At 44.2% G+C, this 21,511-nt stretch overlaps 1 protein-coding gene across 1 annotated transcript in view; it reads right to left on the reverse strand.

Moving 5' to 3' along the window:
- Positions 1-20,681, reverse strand: part of LOC119380604 (uncharacterized) — a 37,105-nt gene extending 16,424 nt beyond the window's left edge. Inside the window, exons 1-2 of the mRNA XM_049412227.1 lie at positions 20,609-20,681; positions 9,889-9,987 (exon numbers count right to left, since the gene is read on the reverse strand). Of these exons, the coding sequence (XP_049268184.1) occupies positions 9,889-9,987; positions 20,609-20,681 (172 nt within the window). The remainder of the gene's footprint in view (positions 1-9,888; positions 9,988-20,608) is intronic.
- Between the last annotated feature and the right edge of the window lie 830 nt (positions 20,682-21,511).

Consider the following 21,511-nt stretch of genomic DNA (forward strand, 5'->3'; position numbering starts at 1 on the left):
GCCTAGATTTTAAGACGGCCGCAAAAACTTTGGTGTGTACAAAAAACCCCTCGGAATGCCTCGCGTTGCCTTGCAACCGCTAATTCCACAGCTGCACCGCACCTGCTCCGCGAGACCGGCACGCGCTCTGTTCGTCCTCTTCTTCATCGTCGTCGTCTTAATCATTGCTTCGCTGTCAAAGCACGCGCGCCGATTGCTCCGGCGCGGGATGCAATGACTGATGTGTGAGACAGCGAGTACGGAGAGAGAGAATGAAAGATAAATAAAAAAAAGAGGGAAATTCTTGGGGGGAAATTCTTTGCGAGGCGAGACTCGAACCCGCGTACCCCCAATCCGAAGGCGGATGTCTTAACCACTCGGCTATCCAGGCACGCTAGTAGAGCATAACATAGTCTTGTATAGTATAGTATAGCAAGGGGGTAGGAAAGGGAAATAAGGGTGAGGATGAAAGATGTGAGGGTGAGGAGGAAGGGAGAGAGTAAATCATAGCATAGAAAGAAAGAGGAAGAGTGAAATAGAGAGAACGAAAGACAGAAAGAAAGAGGAGAGGGAGAGAGATAATCAGAGAGAGAGACAGAGACAAATAGAGAGCGACAGAAGAAGACAGAAAGAAAGAGGAGTGACAAATACTGGGAGAGATAAAGAAACGGAAGATAGAGAAAGAAAATAGCAAGACCGAGAAAGAGAAAGAAATAGTGAGAGAGAGAAAGAAAAAATTGACACAAACAGAGGCAAAAACACATGCACAAAAACAAAGAGAAGAGAGAAAAAGAAATAAATAAAGGAAGAACAAAGAAATTCGGCAGTTCCCACGCCTTGTGGGAATCGGTTTCATGTGAAGCAGTCAGCGAGTTCTATGCTGCATTTTATGGCTTTGATCCAAGCGTTACGAGGTGGTTTTTGTAAGTGTAGTAGCTGCGCGCACATCGTGGGCTTACCAGGCACGTCGACAACACTGGCGTTTAACGGGTAACTTATGGTGCGACGTAACGTCAGCCCCCACGTTGGGGCACATACGTCAGTATTATCGAAACTAATTGCACTTTATGGTACAATCATATGAATATCATACGTAAGTTTCCTTAATCTATTCCTCTGGGGTTGAGCAATGCTTCAATGTAGCTTGCTGAATCATAGGAATGCAAATGTAATGTTCATTAGACTGCTATAAAAGCGGAGCGAATACTGGAACCACAGACGTTAATCTGATATGACGCCTGTATCGTAGGAGTACATATGTAGTGTTTATTGCTTTCCTGTGAAATTAGATAGCCAGCGCCACAACCACAATTGACGTTGTATACCGCCTTTACGCCTGTATAGGCTGTTTTTCCAAATGAGTTTATAGACCTGGCGTGGCTCTGTAGTAGAACACCTGATTGCGACGCAGAATGCTTGGGTTTGATTCCTGTTGGGATCCTAACTTTTATCGTTTGTATTCATCGGGTCAACGCTGCCGATGTCGGTTTTTCTTAACGCTTTCGCATTTCAATTACCAAAGTCTGTTCTCGCTGTTCCTGAGTAGATATAAACTGTCAATCACCTGGGGCGCATACCCATGCACCGCGGCCCTTTGTAAAGGGGTATATGCCACACGTGTCAGGAGGAAAGGGTTTGACGACGTACGCGACAGGATTTTCACGTTATTCATGTGATGACCCGACAGTCGTATTCGTCAAATCCTCTTACCCTACCGTGTAAATTTTGGTCTACACGAAGTTAAGGAGGCGATCATGAGAGCACCCAGACGTACGCGGCTAGATAGATAGATAGATAGATAGATAGATAGATAGATAGATAGATAGATAGATAGATAGATAGATAGATAGATAGATAGATAGATAGATAGATAGATAGATAGATAGATAGATAGATAGATAGATAGATAGATAGATAGATAGATAGATAGATAGATAGATAGATAGATAGATAGAAAACCTCAAAGTGCCAAATGTTCGCTAAGAAATGCTTCACATTTAAAAGAAAATTTGTAACACTGAGCAAAGCAGCGACAGCCAGGACAACCTAGGTGCCCATCAGCTCCGCTGTCTCTTCAGCATTGCGTGTCCATTGCAAGCTACGCTAACTTGTTTTTTTTTTTATGTGCAGATCTCTTATCCCGCTGACACTGTTTTAGCGAGCATAATGACGGAGAATTGTGCTTTAACACACCGTCATGTTGCCAAGAACAACGTCTACGCGAAGAACTAAATAGGCGTTTTAATCTGAACATCGCCTGCGGTCGGCTCCAATGAACTTTCACGCGTTCGGAAGCAGCATAGAACTGCATTACTCTCGGATATTCTATAAGCGCGTCTGCCAAGAACGCCAGTGACACGCAGTCAGATTGTCTCGCTTACCTGCACAACGAGGAATAAGCCCCCCCCCCTCCCCCCCCACTCCCTCTCCTCATGTACAGGCACCCTCACGTGCCACTGAGTAAGCTCCACAGCGGCACGAGGATAACGTTAGCGCCTTCCGTTGCCTGAATGAGCGTTGTGCGCACACCACTACAGTGTTTCCGCTGCGCGCCGTTTTGCAAACTGTAAGAAGGCTCCGGTGAGAATGGAGCGGTCCGTAAATGATCCGCTAATGGTAAAGGTAAATCAATAGAATACTGCGTTGTTTCTACGCATAGTGCGAATAAAAAATTCCGCATACAGGCAAGATTCGGGCTTTAATTTCTTTGAGACCTAAAAGCTCTTCTAGGACATATTCATTTGCAAGTCGGTTCGTATTAGTGACTGGTATATTACAAACGTGAAAAATTATTTATCTGTTTAAGTATTCTGTTTATATCGCCAGATCAAGGACATACATGTAGGTTGACAAAAAGATAGTGTTCTCTTGTCTGATGCGATAAAAACTCATGGTAATGTCAAAAAGAGAGAGATTAAGATGCAATATTGTGTGATGGCCTGCCGTTCTCGCACGGCTTGCCACGTTTTCGGGCCATTTCGCGATGTTCCGCCCACATGTCATAATCTTTGTCGTCAGTGACGACACAACACTTTATGTCAGAACTCGCATTGATATCATTGTAAGCAGGTAACAATACTACACTAAACCATTGCGATACACAACCGGAATCATTCGATTTTATTTTATTTTTAAATTTCTGATCTATGTTTGTAAACTAACTTTGAAATTGACGAAAGCCAATTTGATACAGTAATGGCATGTGACGATGGTCAAATCCTACTCCATAAGGCCGCCTGACGAGGACACAGTGACGTGGATGACTACAGAAGCGGTCGTCGGTGTAATAGAAAGGCTGAACGCAGAAGGCAACCCAAGTTAAAAGCAGTTAGCGGTTGTCGCAGTCGGAAGCATTCAAAATCTGCTTATGCGTCATGGGGCTGAGGATCTCCAGTGTTCTGTTTTCTTTTTTTTTCTTGGGTGGGGGGGGGGGGGGGGGTAGGAGACTGTGGGGAGGTTGAAGAACGATATTATTCTTCTCTTGGATTTTGCTCTTCATTGTGCTGAAATTTCGCTGTACTGTGCATATAGACAGCAGTACTGCACTTCTGGTTCTTGCTCTGTTGGATGTATAGCTTGTGACGGAAGCTGAGCTCGTCATTAAAAAAGAAAATTACACATGCCTCTTGCTTGCATCCTCGAGTCCTGTATCGTCTTTTTGTGTTTTTAAACCTATCGCTACAAGCTGGAATGACTAAGAATAGCGCCTTGCACTCGCAGTGGCTTCCGAAAAGGACGGTGAGAATCCGGTGGCAGTTTACCAACCAATTAACCAAGCAGCGTCCCACCTCTGCGCTGTACCACGCTAGCTCAAACAGAGGCACGCCATTCGCCTTTCTTCGCTATAGGCCAGGTCAGGGCACTGAATACGCTGTGCACAGTGTAAAGAAGAGACAAAGAAAGAAGATGTCTGAGCGCATGTACAAAAAAGCAACTAAACTGCGCCTGCTTGAACGGATGTCTGCCGCCGACGTAAACCCTGTTTCACGGAGTTCAGCTTGATACGACCAACCCGAAATAGAAGCGGCCAGAGTGAGACGTTCTGCCGACAGGCATGCGCGCTCGCGAATAAAGCAAATTTGACTAGGTTGCGAGAGAGCAAACGCCGGCAGGCGAAGAGCCGAGCAAATGCCGGACGCCTCGTTTCATTTTCTACCCCCCCCCCCCCCCAAAGTCAACCGTGCCGCTCTGCTTGTCACAGGGGGCTGCGAGAGTGGGACGACGGGCTTCATAACGCTCATGCCAGCCGCGGAGAGTCGTCGAATTCTTTCCGACAGCAGAAGGAAAACTTTAACGTCTCGGGCGTCGTTTTATGTTTGTTGTTTTAGCTTTCAAATATGTTTTCATTATTTTTGTTTTAAGAATCACACGGAGACAGAGTTGTAGTGCTGCGCGAGATTCGCGTTACAAGGGGGGAAAATACAGCAGCGGCGAAGCCTGCTGGAGAGTACTTATCAGCGTCTTATACGCTGGGCTGCCTGTCCTTGACATACATCCTTTCTTTGAGTGCAAGTGCAGACATTCGTGTTCTTCTCAAAACATGGTCTTAAGAAGAAGGCGACGTGATAGCGAGATTGTTTGAGCGGACTTTGCTTGCCTGCACCTGTTTCCTTTCCGAGATAAAGAAATTGTTCCATACGAAGAGGCTTATTTCTGTAAGTGGCGACAAAACGACATAATCGCCTCGGGTCAAACTTTACATCAGAGTGGACGTAAACAGAAGAATGTTGTTATGGCGGCGAACGTTTACGGCCACCTGCCAATTACTCCAGGAAAAAAAATATATGCACGATAAACCTAAAAGAATTTATTGCTTGGTGATATGGAGCTTCCTCGGCAGCTCTCAGGAGCGCATTTCTTCTTACGCCTTTATTCGAAAGATCACTCACTGGTGACGCAACGGTTAATGGCGTGTCGTTGCTAAGCATGAAAACGCGGGTTGCATTAATGGGCACGACTGCCGCATGTCAATGAGAGGGAAATAAAAGAACGACCGCGAACATCGATACAGAAGCAGTTGAAGATTCCCAGGGGTCAAAATTATACCGTAGGCCACTACTGCGGCGTGCTTCATAATCATATCTGGTTTAGGTATGCATGGACCTCATAATTTAGTCAAGGAACAATTCGTGGACAATCTGGCCGCCTTCTTTAGCCAGGAAAGTCTGTCACAATGTGCAATGAGCCATTTCCTGGCTTAGTATTTGCCCTTCTTTTACGTGGCCGTTCCATTACTACAGACGCAGAAGCCTTATTGATAGCCGTTATTTTGAGACAGATCAGACAAAATTTTAATGAAAGTATTATTGCTTTGACAGAGGCCAGTGAGGTATCATGCTGCAATATGGTACTAGAACATTTAGCACGAATCAATTATTTTTCGCTTTTCTCCCAACAGTGCTTATAGGATAAACTTATAGGACAAACATTAACATCGTAGCCTGAGCTGAGGACTGCAAGCCACTTTCTCGCCCATGTCGTCCTTATTGCAGACCAATCTCAGTGCATTACGACCAAGCTCAAAATAAATGAGATGATAACTACGCGTAGAGATACGCACAAAGCATCGTGAAAAGTCAAATGTGCCGCGAGATTAACAGCTTGGTCGCCCGAGTCCTATCAAAACACGACTTATAGGCTCGCAATCCCGATTGATACTTATCATGATACAGCTTATTTTGCTCCGACTCACTAAACTGATGTTTTCAATTCTGCCCCTGGCGCAAGGCAACGCTGACTGTGCTATTCGCTCGAAGACGCTTGTGCCTGTCCTATATTCAGCTGTTTTGCCTATTTGATGGGTATATGCAATTGGGTGCTACCTGTACGGTTTATATAGGACATCTTTTCAGACAATACAGATTTTTTTGTTCTTGATAAGAATGCTATGAAAGTCAGGCGCCTGTCGTCTTCACACCTAAAATCTACGTCGAGGCGGAAACACTTTGCCGCACCTAAAGTTCTATTGAAATATTTAATCAACACGGACTTGTTAATTATTTTTTAATTATTAACTTGAGGGCACTTGTTTATATGAAGAAGTTGTAGGACGTCCGAATTTGTGGCATATAAATTCTTTAGCAATCTCAAGAAACACACGTAGTTTGTGATAATAATCATATAAATTCAAGGCCCCCATCGAGGCGATACCGAAACGGAGCGCGCCGAGAGCGCAGGAAATGTCGCCGCTGTATCGCGCCAGACCGGAACATCACGTGACGAACATTGAAAAAAGACGCGTCGCAGCAGAATCTGCTCAGAAACAACGGTAAGTCGTCTCAAATACACAACTGCACCGCTCATTTCCTTTTTTTTTGTGTGTGTGTAGTGCTTACCTCTTTCTTTAACTCTGCATAAGCGCGAAGAACTATTTTGCTTGTCTGTGAGAAGCTCCATAGTGGCTGCCTCCTTGTTTGACTCTGCACATTGAAAAATAAAGGGGAAATTGCGGTTTTCTTGGACACAGCGCGAAAGAATCAGATAAGCACGAAACATCACACGCAGTAAATAAGTGGTCCACCTTGAGTATTTCAGATGACTCGCTGTTTTTCCTGACCAGTTCCGGGCTCACGTGACACAGCGGCGGCGTTTCCTGCGCGCCCGGCGCGCTCATTTTCGATAGCGCCTCGATCTTTACCTTCCATTTCGATGATTAATATATAAAGTTACATGGGTTTTTTTTTTTCTAAAACATATAAACGACGTCCCTCATGTTAAAACTAAGATGTTAATAACGTGTTTTTGTTAAACATTTCATTTCTATACAACTCTGTAGAGTTCAGGTGCCCGCCTGGCATTTTTGCAAAAAAATTGTACTGCCTAAAAAAAACAAAAAAGACAATGTGAGTTAAATTATTGAATACACCGGTGGTGGCATATGGGGAGGTATTTAAAATTATTTGGATGTACTTCGATGTATTAGAGAATGTTTGTCGCTCTGAGCAGTGCAGTGGTAAGTGGACAGTTTCTGCTGACTTAGGACAATATTGCCAATTTCAGTTTTACAAATATTGCAAAAAGGCACCGTCGAAACTTGGCCACGGTTCCAAAGCAGTGTGTCGGGTAGACGATCCGATGCCTGAGCTACTGACTTCGAGAACAAAGAAATAACGTCATGATGACGTCACAAATTCATGATCTGTCACGTCATGGTGACGACACAGATCACGAAGGAAACCATCATGAAGTCATCTGTGATAACGTGATAATTGTTCTACCGTTCGTGTACCGCGCTGTACGTGTTTCTTGTGTTGCTTCTTGACTGTGTTTCCTCTTGTGCGTGTTGGATCGAAATTGAGTCCAGGGAGGTCTTCTGCCCTAGCACAAAATTGTTCGATTGACTCACGAGCTATTGTTACAGGTTAAATCTTAGACGTACATGCAGGAACACCAGCGCTGTTAGTTTTTGTCCGCTTGTCTTCGTGTGTGCATGCCTAACTTTTCTTAACGTTAATATCTATAAAATAGATTATATTAACTTTTCTGTCAATATAGGAGAACTGAATTCTGCAGCACATTCCCCCAAGTTGTTCCAAACAATCATTTTTTTCAATAAAAATTTTTCCATAGCCTAGTGCGTTATACATGCTTGCAACAAAGTGGGTTAGAAAACAACACAATCACATGTTCTTTGTATCCTCCCATATGATTGCTTTTTCATCGCACTAACTTTTGTTACAAATCTGTCTTCCACAACTTTAACGTGCATTGATGGTGTGACAAAGAACTGATAAATCCAACCATGACGAAAATCGCTTGCACTGTGGGATGCAAGTCATCTGCAGCAAGAGAGAGAGAGAGAGAAGGAATGTAGGAAAGGCAGGGAGGTTAACTAGACAATGCGTCCAGTTTGCTACCCCACACATGGGGAGGGGGAATAGGGGAGTAAAAGAGAGAGAGAGAAGGATAGACACAAGTCACATCACACACACAGTGCCGAGTTTCACAGGCGGTCGTTCAATAGGGTTCTTTTCAAGTACCGCAGTAGGGCTCGTGTGGCTTTCTGGGCTGATATGCTGCGCGACCAGGCTCCTAAGATCTTTGCTTCATTAAAGGAACGGTCATCCAGTCTATCCAAGGCACACTGGAGAGTCCGGCGATCTTCATCAAATTGGGCACAGTGGCACAAGAGATGTTAAATAGTCTCTATACAATTGCAGCTTTCGCACATGGATGAATCGGCCATGCCAATGCGATGGCTGAATGAGTTAGTAAACGCTACACCGATCCACAACCGGCACAGCATTGTAGCGTCACGTCGAGAAATCTTGGATGGCAGTTGTAGCTGGAGTAATGATTCAAGGTTCTTAGGGCGAGGACTGGAGTTAAGCGGAGAATTCCAGTGCGCAAGCGTGGTATTATGCGCGATGCGACGAAGTTCTCTAGCTGCATCTACTCTTGACAAAGGTATGAACAGTGTGGGCGCTCCATCGTGGGCACATCGGGCAGCGTCGTCAGCGAGGTGGTTACCACTGATGCCACAGTGACCCGGCAGCCATTGTAAAACAATGTCGTGTCCTTGATTAGCGGCGCGATGACAAATTGCATTGATATCAGACACCAACTGGTGGTAGTTTCCACGTCGTAGACTTCGCACGCATTGAAGGGCTGCCTTGGAGTCGCAGAATATGGCCCATCTACTAGGGGATTCTTGCATAACAAACTCCATAGCGGCTCGAAGAGCGGCGAGCTCGGAGCCCGTAGATGTCGTGACGTGTGGTGTCTTGAACTTGACGGTGATTGATCGAGATGGTATCACAAAGGCACCTGTCGAACTTCCCGAGACCGAACCGTCCGTGTAAATATGAATTTGGTTAGCATACGACAAATGCGAAAGGTCCAGTGAGATCTGCTTGAGGGCTGCAGATGACAGGCTTGCCTCTTTAGATATCCCCGGCACTTCAAGGTGCACAGTGGGCCGTTTCATGCACCACTCCGGAGATAGTGGTATTGTTGCGGGCGAGAATCTCCACGAGATGGAATGCTGGTTAGCCGCAACAACCTTGGAAAACGCTGCCTTTGGTCTTTCTAGTGGCAAGTTAGCGAGGTGGCGGTCAGGCACTCTGGATATGTAACGGATATGTGCCCGGAGTGTGTCGACAGTTATATATGTCGTGATCGGGTGGTCTTTACCAATAGCAATCGTTGCTACTGTGTTAGCACACCGAGGTAGCCCCAGGCCTGTGCGCAGTACTTGGCCTTGAATGCTTTGCAGGACCCGGATGTTAGTTTTTCCGGCGTTGGAAAGCACGGGCGTGCTATACCGCAAATATCCCAAGAAGAGCGCTCTGTACAGCTGAAGCATAGATGACACTGATGTGCCCCACGTTTTCCCAGCGAGAAATCTCATTACGTGTGTGATAGAGGTGAGCCTCTTCTTCAAGCGCGAGATGTGAGCACTCCACGAAAGATCTCTGTCGATAATGACGCCCAAGAATCGGTGACGTCTCATATACGAAAGCCTCACGTTGTCGATGGAAACGGGATACCAGATCATGGGCTTGCGGGTAAAATGGACTAAGGCGCACTTCTCGGTGGAAATTCTGAGGCCTCGAGCATGGAGGTACATCGACGTTATTCTCGCTGCTTTTTGGAGCCGTGCGCGTACCTGGGGTCGTGTCACTGCTGAAGCCCAGATACATATATCATCAGCATATACAGAGAGGTTGACTGATCGAGGTAGAATTCGGACAAGGCCAATGATCGTGAGGTTAAACAACGTAGGACTGAGAACCCCGCCTTGTGGAACGCCACGAGTGGTGTAATGGTCAACGGTGCGGCCTTCTGCAGTATGCACGAAGAAGGATCTCCTCAGTAGGTAGCTCCGAATCCATCGAAACATTTCTCCACCGATTCCAACGTTCGCCAAGGCATCGAGGATGGCATCGTGCGTTACGTTGTCGTATGCACCTTTCACATCGAGGAACATTGCAACCGAGATGCGCTTGAGGTATTTCTGTTGTTGCACAGAGGTTACAAGGTCGATGGCATTATCATTGCGCTGTCCAGCTGCGTGGGGAAAGTAATGGAAAGAATGGTTCTGACACGTCTCGAGTGGTACCTAGAGCGCTACAATATATATCCAGAGGCTATGGCTGGTTTTCGAAGAGGCCGCTCTTCTATTGATAATGTCATCTGCAGCAAAACATCTTAAAATATATAGTATTTAGTGGACGCAGAATAATACAAGCATTTGTTATAAGCAGTCATGTTGACTTACGAATGAAGTAGCATGTTATTAAACTCTGGATACAACTTGAACAGCAGTGTGTGTGTGTGGAAACTTCATCGAAAAGTTAGTTTCAGTCGTGAACTTTCCATTTGCCGTGTTGTTGCCTTTATTGGTTTGGTTTTCTTGGTCATTTATTTATTTATCTATTTATTTATTTATTTATTTATTGTTGCTCGCAACATATTTGAAGTGCCCCTCGCCTCAACCTCTCCACGACAATCCATGCATCACAGAACACAACCGCCACGTAAGACAACAGGTGGAAAACATAACCCATCACCGTGTTTCTAACGCGTGCGCGCGCACATCATATGCTCGCACTCTTACGTAATCATCACTGCAATCATAATTATTTTACTTACCTACCTCAAGCTCCTTTCTTGATGGCTTAGAATTTCACGTGATATCACCATGGAACATGTACCTTTCTTTGTTCCTGCCTGCCGCAACCGACGTTAAACTGACCATAGAATGTCGAGATATTGTAACTTATTTTTCCGACCTTGTCATATGTCTACCCTCTTGTAACATAGTTTCACGCATTCTGCATTTCATTTCAGTTTTACTTGTACAATAAACTTACCTTGCGTTTTCTTTTCTTGTGTGTTTGTGCGTGCGTTCGCGCACTCGTGTGCGTGTGTGCGTGCACGCGTGTGCTTCTGTGCATATGTGTGTGCGTGTGTGTGTGTGTGTCGTCCTAACGGTTTGCGTAGTTTTATTCCGTCTTTTTTTTTTTTTTTTGCTCGAACTTTCTTGCAGTTCTCTTTTTTTTTTTCAGAGGCCTATGTGCTGTTACTGTGTACTTAAATAAATACTTGGTTCTTATCAATATATTAACATTCTATATGAATGTGCACAAAGCCTAGGGTTGGCTTCTATAGAGAAGAAAAGAGCAAACCTTTTTTGAAAGAGTGACGTATCACTACGTATGCGAAGAAAATGTTTTTCTGCGCTGTGAGCGAGGCTATGATGATACAGGCTTGGATTTTCCAACGGACAACGCAATACTTGCAGAGAGAGAGAGAAACGAAGAGAAAAGGAACACTTGCAGTCTTCTCAATCGAGGTGTCGGTGGCGAGGAAAGGGAAGGGGTTGAATTCGGCACGAGCATTAGTGGATAACGAGGCCATCTTCGGGCCGAGGCGGATGGCGTCGCATGGCCATCGAGCGGTCGGCTATTGCTTCGATGACGCGTCGCATGTGCGAATCTGCGCACCGCTGGAGGAGGCCGCGACACGCACAGACGCGCACTGTGCGCGATAAAGCACGCGGCGCTTATTAGATACGCGCGCGCGGAAAATTACGCAATGTGAGGTCCGGCTGAAGCAGGTGTGTGTGTACGTGTGTGTGTGTACGTGTGTGTACAGGCGGCGACTCCCGCGGTGCAACGAAAGCAGCGGCGTCTTTTCTCGCTGTTGTTTATTTATAACGGGAGACTCGCGAGGATCCCAGCGTGACCCAAAACGCAACCGCGTCCGTGCCATGGAGGCGCTCAACCGTGACAGTAATCTTCCACGTCCGGGCGGCTTCTGAATGCATCATGGGCCATTGCTTTCGGTTACGTTCGAGCTCCGGAGGAATCTTCTTTTCCCGGACTTCCGCGTTGGTGTTGGAGCCTTTTCCAGTGAAATCATCCTTTCACTATTTCAAGCTGCGCTTTTCTTTTCCTTAAACGAAATACAAATAACAAGCAAAGATGGCGAATGAAGAAATAGGGGGTGGGGGTGGAAGGATGGGTGCAGCATGGCGGCAGACGCGGCTATCCGAAGTGCGGGCGCCTTCAGCTCCCGTGCTTAAGACAAGCGCTCGATGTGTAACACATTTCGTTGCGCAAGTTGCAATAACACTTCTGCGCTGGAGAACACGATGAGCGTTGTGGAATTGAAATGACAGCACTTCTGAAAGCCACCACGCTCCATTTACGTTCTCTTTCGCAGAGCGCCTTTGCAGCAGTTATTGCCCAGGCTCTAACCAGGAGTATTTTTGAACCGACGCGCAGAGGTGTTGTGAGCGTGAGTGTCTGCGGTGTCTGAGGCTGTACGCTTCGCTCTCGCACAACAATTTGAAGAAATGAGGTGGGTGACCAAATGGGCACCTCCTTCCGGGTCACTGTGCCGCATCCGCCAGGCCACCCGAGAAAAAAGAATACACAAAGCACTTAGAGTTATAAACAGCAGGCTATTGCATGCATCCAGTAATCGTTTCACAGCCCTAAATATTACAAAGCGGGCACTCGTGTCACTACGTTTAGTGCCTGGTACGTTTTATATCTTTATGTTTTTCCAAATGCAAGTGTTATATTTGGCGAATAATGAAGCGGCTGCGATAGCACAGTGATGATACCCTTGTGCATTACGGGTGCACTGTAAACGATACAAGCGAATATACTTGCGTAACATGCGCAGTTAGCACGACACGATTGTGAAATAAGTGCAATTTGGTGAATGGAGTTGAATGCATGGCTTCAAACTTTAATTTATTTTTCTTGTCAGAGTAGCTGGAGTTCTCATGTACAACGTAAAAAAGTCTACACTAGCTAAAGGTTCGCAATAAACGAGTAGAAGTTATCGCGATTGTCGAAACGACCTAGGAGTCGCAATATAACGCCCTGTACGAATTAAGTGTCCGCACACGCAACCTTACTCCTATTGTGATAGCTATAGTTTCATGCAATTACGCCTTCGTATATTAAAAGGAAGCTCTTTTTTGCGTAGGGCAGGGCTCATTGGATTGATTGAATATATTTTATGTGTCCACTTTTCGCCAAGCACACCGAATTCTTAGCTTCTTTAAGGTCTGCAAATTTATCTCGCTTTTGAGCCTGAGCCATTTTTTTATTTTCGAAAGCCATATTTTTGATTTCCTGCACAGGTTTCAAGATCACTTACTGCACGACTACTGTATAAATCAGCTATCGAGTGTTTACCATTGTATTTTATGGGTCCATATATTAACTGCGAAGCAGCCAGGAAAGTATGAAAGGGAGACAGCGCGTAAGTATAACTCGTGACAACTCATGTTGATTAGAGTCAAACTGTCATCAACATGCCATGTGTAGATGACAGTAGAATGTATTGTCATGGTGATGCAAAAAAAAAAGAAAGGAAATCTGTCTCCCAGCACTTTCCACTTATTTGCCCCTAAAGAAAATTAGGATAATGTAACTGCCCTTTGTGTCTTGTTACTGTTCGCAATTAAAATTCCTGGAGCACTACACAGCAGAAGAATCGGACATGACGTATAACCTGAATTCACGAAGTAGTCGTGAAACTGCGGTATTAGCGTTCTGTGGATGTCATATTTGTCCACATTACATCGTTCGTGCATTTGTTGTTTTCTTAGAGTGATAACTTTTTGTTCGTATTCTGAACGGTCGTTCTCTGTTAGTAGTTTTTCTCTCCAGTTACACACTTTTGACAGTGTCCTGTCGTTTTGTCTCTATCTTTTCGCAGTTTTCCCTCCTCATATTCTTGAGACAGCCAGACGTATTTGTGGCCTAGCGTCTCTTCACACGTAATATATTTGGAATAATAATAATAATAATAATAATAATAATAATAATAATAATAATAATAATAATAATAATAATAATAATAATAATAATAATCAATCAATCATTTATTTAACGTGCCCAGGAACAACTGTGAGGTCTTTGTGCAGGCGCACGCAAAAATAAGATCAATAAAAATAAACAATACAATACAGACAGTCTTCAGAAATAAAAAGAGCAAAAACACGTAGACAAAGAGAAATGAACACTAAAGGGGAGGAGTAAAATAAGACAATATGAGAAATATTGAAGGGGAATAAAAAATTAGATTGCACATATACAACTATGCGGAAAGACGGAGAAGGGAAGACTTTGTACACTGTGCCATACTATGTCAAAACAGTGCAAAGCTCGGATAAAACAGTGATTGTGGACTATGAAAAACGTCAAGATCAAGAAAATTAATATTATAAAGACTTTGTATTCTGTGAACGGTAGAGTGTTGGAAGAAGCAGGCGGGTACATGAAACGGTCTGTTCTCTCTGGTTAACTTACGCGGAATTCGAAAATTAACACAATTGAGAAGTACAGGGCAGGATATGAAACCGTGGACTAGCTTGTAGAGAAATAAGAGATCAGAACGATTTCGTCGGCAGTGAAGTGATGGCAGTGATAATGACTTAGCAGTATTTGATAATAATAATAATAATAATAATAATAATAATAATAATAATAATAATAATAATAATAATATTATTATTATTATTATTATTATTATTATTATTTATTATTATTATATTATTATTATTATTATTATTATTATTATATTATATTATTATTATTATTATTATTATTATTATTATTATTATTATTATTATTATTATTATTATTATTATTATTATTATTACACCGCAAAATGCGTAAAGTGCGCCGCGAAGCGGACTTACGGGCTGGTGCCCAGGGAAGCGGTGGATGCTAAACATATTTTTTTTTTGTATTCAAACAAAAATCACTCCAATTAGAGTTTCAGAAAAAATCCGCTTTGTATTCCCTTCCAAATGAGTGCAAGCATGCATTTTTACTTGAACCACATCACTAATCTGCATATGTCTGAACATGAGTCTTTTCACGCATTTTTCAATGTTTGCGCCCCTACAACTTCGAAGCTATTCGGTAATCGACCTCCATACTTTTTTGACATGTTTACCGGCAACTATTAAGAAATGTGGTGAGTGAGTGAATAAACTTTAGTAAAAGTCCGGGCGAGGCGGGGGGAAGAGGGGATTAACCCCTGTCCCGTCCCACTCTCCGTCGATGATGGCGTCAGGTGACGGCTTGAAGCCCTTAGACCCGGGCGGCATCCTCGGCTTGCCGGACGGCCCATAGTTGGTCGGTCAGCTTGACGCTGGTGAGTGCTGCCTCCCAGCGGCAGCGTGTAGTTTTTTTTTTTTTTTTTTGATACACTGTGAAGAATGTTCAAAAACATAATCAAAGCTAGCGCAGAATCACCCTATTGCTTCACCACAAAGCATATCGGGAGACAAAGTAGCGGACGCCAATGAGAGGGAACGAGAAAGCACCATTCCTTTTATAGCAACGAGCAGATATTTAAGGAGCTCCGTGAGCTAGCGTATCTTTGAAGTATTTTTTCAGCAACCTACGTTTCTCCCACAACGGGAACACTCACATCGCTCCTAAGGCCAGAAAAAAAATTTTTTTCTTGCAAAAAATCCTGTATGAGGGCAAACAGGGCACGGAAATGATTGCCCACAATTTTTCAGAACAGAATGTGAGGCGCACTGTCTAGGACGTTTGGCCTGGAAGAATGGCCCATAGATAGATAGATAGATAGATAGATAGATAGATAGATAGATAGATAGATAGATAGATAGATAGATAGATAGATAGATAGATAGATAGATAGATAGATAGATAGATAGATAGATAGATAGATAGATAGATAGATAGATAGATAGATAGATAGATAGATAGATAGATAGATAGATAGATAGATAGATAGATAGATAGATAGATAGATAGATAGATAGATAGATGCACTGAGGCAAGGATCCGCGCAGAAAGCGAATGCATAGCTGTCCACACTTAACAAAAATGTTAGTCAAACGGGTTTGTTCGAATAGTTAGCCAATTAAGCAGACAAAAAATCTGCATAACTTGTTTTCTGACAGCCGTTCACAATAACTGTGTTTCTAAACAATCGTATTTTTAATATAAGTCTCCTGCTTTTAGAATTTTTGGCAGTCTTCGGAGAAACACCATCCCCTTCAGCGGCGGTGTGTAGTTGTACACATCAACTTCGGAGGCAGGTCACGCACCGCATGTTTCTTCAAATGGCTTGAAACACCGCGTGCACAATCGTGCAGGCTTCCTGAGTGGACAAGTAGCGGTCATTTAACTTCATTGTGCTACATATTGCTGCAGAGGGTCACTTTGCTAGAGACGCTGCCATGTTTGACGATCGTTCGACGTGCCACGTTCTAGGACCAACGTCCTTTTCGCGAAACGAATGCAACCCAAAAAACCGTTCATGCATTTTGGGCTTAGTATTTGATTCTTTTTATGCAAGGATTGAAGCTGACGGCTTGCATAATAATTATATATTTAATTGCACGCTAATTAACATTAATTACTGAAACTCACCCAAAACAACACATTCCTTCATTTTCTTTCTTGGAATGTAACCCTTGACTGACTTGGAATCATGCCATGCGAATTTGACGAATTTGCAGGCAGTGCATGATAATTGCCGCCTGAAAGGTATAATAGTATTGTTATTTGAGATGTCTTAAGTACGACTAGCAAAGTAAAATTTTTTTCCGCTTTCAGTGTTCACTGCGTTCAAGTAACCATGCAGCCTACGTACGTTGAAGCTGTTTTGTCGTCAGATAAATGCCGTTTCAGTAATTATTTGTCCGTCTTTGGGAATAATTATTACCACAGTATCTTATGTGTTATCTCTGTTTATTGCGTACACTATCGAGATCATAGTTTGAAGCAGCATTGCTCTCAAATGAACTTAATTAAGAGTCACATGATGAGCGAAAAGTGGTCCGAACGTTAGACTCGAGTGGCGTAGCCAGAAAATTTGTTCAGGGTGGGGGGGGGGGGGGGTTCAAACATACGTTATAAATGTTCGTGCATGTGTTTTTATGTGTGTGTCTATATATACACATGCAAAGTTGAACATTTTCCTTGTGTAACCCCACCCTCCTCCTCCTGGCTACGCCAGTGTTACACTGCATAGGTTTTCGCGACTTTTCTTACATTTTACCTGAGCCTCATTTCAATGTAGTGCTTGCATTTTAAACCTATTTTGTATAAACGTTTTTTTACGTATACGTGATTATTTGTGAGGCACTCAATAAGTAGCTGTGCGCGCTTGTTGTAGAAGTCCTTCTTGTCGAAGTTGTCCAATGATTCTTCGAATGGAATTTTGTGAGAACTGCTGTTGAATTTTTTTTTTTATTTCTGGTTGTTGTTATGACGAAAAGAAGTAAAATTCCGCAGCATAATCGTAAACTTGCAATCACTGCTTGCATTTAAAGATCCTGACTGGTGTACGCAATCATTAGACTTGCTTGATTTTAGTTGAAGCTCTGCAACGTAGAAGTTTGTTCTATGTGTGTCTTTTTTTTTTTTGCCTTTTTACACATGGTGCCAGTATTCATGTATGAATAGTGGGAATCACCACCCATTTAGTTGATGCAGTATCAATTCTACAAGCACCGATACGCCGGTGGCACGACTTAACGTGTAACTGAATAAGTAACTTTATTCACGTGTTTCTGCGTGCGAATTGTCCTGCACTGTTACGTATCTCCCGAACAGGATACGCAGCAATAAAGTTGTTTACCTACCTACCTACACAGTAACAATCCCTGAGATTCTCTTGCCGGTCTTAGTTGCACGAGCCGCAAGCACCATGACTCCTCGCCATCCATCCTGACCAATATGTGCGTACCAACACGAATGGTGCGGGCCATAAACATGACCCCAATCTTCTCGCGCACTCGCTGCTGCACGGCGTTGCTTCACGTTCGCTACCAGAAACGCTAAGGCAGAACATTAGCGGCCCGAGTTGCACGCATCATCTTGTAGAAGTCCGTGTGCAAGCTCGCTCTTGCTTTTCTTTGTCACTTGTTCACTGCTGCGCTTATATTCTTTTGATTTCCCGGTGCTGCCGATGTCATAAGGTTCGCATGAATCTTTCATGCCCAGCCCTTGTTAACCTTTCATTCGTGTTTGTTTCTTACGGCACCACAGCACCTTCTTGTGCTGATTTCCTGCGGATATGTGCAACGCTGAAGGAAGTTGGCGCGAGAAATATGTTATCCGCGGAAATGTTCTTCGCTTGCCACATCAGCGCCAGTTCTGCCTCTATTTGCGATCAATTACTGTTGCAGATCTGATCGTAAACGGGTTTATGTATTTGATGCTTTGCCTAATTTGTTCTACACCACAGAACGTTCAGTGTTATTTGCTGTTAGTGCTGCGGTGATCTTATGTTGGTAAATAGAATTTAGATGGGAAAACAAGGCTTTAAGTAGAATAGAAGCATCGGATTTACTACCAACACAGTGGGAGAGATCAACGAATAATTTCGTATAAAAAATGTAAGCCGTATTGTTAACAATATCACACAAATGGAGGGTACCTTGAAATAATTCTGCCTCAAAGGGTGAAGTACTTTGTTAAGGCGAAAGTCTTAAGTGCCTCATGACACGCTGGCCTTGAAAGTACGCAGCGTGAGGTACAGAAACTCACGTAACAAGCATGACCTTAAAAAAAAGACAAACAGTGCTTGAGCCTTAATCGAACCCAGGTATTCTGCGTGGCAATCAAGTGTTCTGAGCCGCGCTCGCGCTTGAAGCTGCTTTGGCAAAGGGCCTTATACAGGCGTCATGTCGGGCGAGGAGTCGGCTTAACAGCCGTAAAATTACGTGACAGAAGTTTATAATCGCACCAGGCGTCACACCATGTGAACTGCGTAACAAGCGAGTGGTGTAAAGTTTTTAACGCGTTAAAAATGGATCAGCCATCATTCATCATTATCATTATAATTAGTCACAGCATCATCAAAGTGTGCAGTAGTAGGTGCGCGTATTGCCTTTCAGGCGCGTTGTGGGTATTCGCTAAAGTCGGCACACCTTTGAAATAAGACAAAGAGAAAAGTATACTCGCCCGAAGCGTTCTAAGAGTGGATTTAACGTGAAACTTTCTCGTCGAGGTTGATTTGGTTTACATGAGGGCAGCCAGGCTCTCACCTCCTTGCACTGCAAGAGTGTTACAGCTGCAGTTTTTTTTTCTTCCTTTCTTTTTTTTCTGAGGTGACTTTCCATTTAGATTTTATTGAGACAAAGCGATTATTATTTTCGGTCATTTGGACATTGTAAAGACAGCGCGGAAAAGAGAAGCTTAGCTTCTAGAGAAACGTTTATCAAGCGATCTTCAGGCGCGACAATTCAATAAGTGAAGAGACCATATCGTAGCGCAATAAACCAGGAACGAGCAATCGCGCTTTGCCTTGTATGCAGCAAAAAAAAAAAATCTTTGTTTTAAAAACGCTCCTTCTTCACGCTGGCTTCATGAATCCACATAGAATTACTGCATAACCATAGTGAAATGGTGCCACTGATATATGAGACCAGAAACAAGACCGCGATGTACGAGACCCTTCATTTGCGGCATTTACTCACCGATAACGCTTGGTCGCCGTGGGGAGTGACTGTCTGATAACGCAGTGATAGTTTAGATGATCCGTCAGAGCTTGGACACGTAAAGGTTGCACTTAAAGCTTGGATTTCTGTAGCTTGGTGCATGAAAAATTTGCACTGTTTATCCGCCTTCCCTTTTCCACACATCATTGCTGTTTCAAATATAAATCACCATGTGTAACATGTGGCACGCTGCGCATTTGTGTAATGGAATGTAGCGAGGCGGATTTATTACTTAATTCCAGCACGTTCTGCGGTCACCGGAAGCGACGTGAGAGGACTTGTACCTGTGTATCTCTGCAGGAAGTGAAGACACGGACCTTTCGGTCTCTGGTCGCGATTATACACCGGGAAAGTGCGCAGCGTGTCTATTGTACGCTGTTAATCGCCCTTCGCAGGGAGAGACCTCAAAATTTAAACAACGCCCAAGCGCCCAAGCGATAACGCAGTCATCGCACAAACTCTGCCGTCTCTTACGCACATGCGGATAGCCTACGCTTTACTTAAAACTTCGGGAATTACCGCCTTGGCTAGCGTAAGTTCTCTAAATCGATCAGTTTTCAATACTGTAGCTTAATTATTTTCTTTTCACCTATATTCCGAGAAGGCTTCTGATGACGAGCAGTCTGACAGCGGCAGAGGTGTTGCTTTGTTCATTTTTTACTCTTTTGTTTTCAGAATTGTAGTTGCAGCATGCACGTGAAGATAGTCCATCTTTCATGTGCGCACATTTTTTTCCAGGTTTACCAAGTAATTCGCAGAGGCCAAATTGATTACTTTTGTGTCCGGACAATTTCGGGAAGTTCATAGCGGGTAAAATACATATAATATACGAACGACATCGACAATGACAAAAAAATACACATATCTTACAGATATACTCCACTTGTAGGTAAAACTTAATTAACATATTCTCAGGCAAAAGCTCTTTTCTGCAATAATGATACGCTGTTCACAGAAGCAAGTGTAATATTAGCATCGGTTTAAGTGCAAGAAATAATTTATTTTTACGATCGTAATCAGCGACTCGCAGGCGGCAATCCGCGGCTTCGCGCGCGGCCGCGTCTCGCGGGAAGCAGACCGCATCCTTAAGATGTGCGGTGATGGTGACTCAGCGTCGCGATTGCCACCGCAAAGTTCAACAGTCTTCCTCCTTTGGACCCCGGCACACACCGACGTCCCGCTTGCGGGCAACGAGGCGGCCCACGCCGCGGCTCGAGGTCTCACTCGCCGAACCGCGGCACATTCCGTGGCCACCGCCTCCGCTCCCGAGAACGTGGCTTCTGATCTGCCGGATCGAGACACTTCGACAGACACGCAGCAACAACACGGACCACAATGGTCGTGGGGGGAGCGTCTCGTCACGTTCCGAGATATTACCCAACACTACAGACTGGAAAGGCGTAAGTTCCCACCACCGCATGACAAATTAGACAGGCACGATTCTGTAAGCTATCGCTTACTACAAACCCACTCTTACCCCAGCCCGGTCGTCTTATGCCACTGCTACCCGCACTTATACACTACCGATCTATGTAAAACATGCGGGCACAGAGCAACGCTTCGCCACATGCTCTGGGAATGCGCCGGCAACAACTGTCGAGAAACGCCCGCCGTTCGCGATGCGCCTATGGCTGCTGTCAATACCAGGCAACAGGAAGCCTCGAGCTCACTCGTTCCCGCCGCCGTCCCGGCTGTGGGAGCCGCGGGGGACCTTCTCCGTCGGCGACGCCGCCGCTGGGAGACGGCGCTCAGAAGCTCGGAGCTCAACGACCAGCTCTGGGCCGTCCGGCAGGCTGAAGATGCCGCCCGAGTTCAGGGACTCAGCACCACCATCTGAGGCCACCAAGACCAAACTGCCGGCCAAGTGTTAATAAAGTTTCTTCTCTCTCTTCATATGGCTTAGGAGCTAAAGAAAAGTATGTTTAGGAGCCATGACGTGTATTGATAAGTACATGTTAATCTTATCACTTCCTCCTTCAATAGTCAAGTTGGAATATTAAAAAGTTTTGCTAACCATACGTCAATAACACATACAATAAGCGATAGAGTACGACGGCTGAATCTGCTTGAAGA

This window comes from Rhipicephalus sanguineus, chromosome 1 (genome assembly GCF_013339695.2).
Source record: "Rhipicephalus sanguineus isolate Rsan-2018 chromosome 1, BIME_Rsan_1.4, whole genome shotgun sequence".
Classification (NCBI taxonomy): domain Eukaryota; kingdom Metazoa; phylum Arthropoda; class Arachnida; order Ixodida; family Ixodidae; genus Rhipicephalus; species Rhipicephalus sanguineus.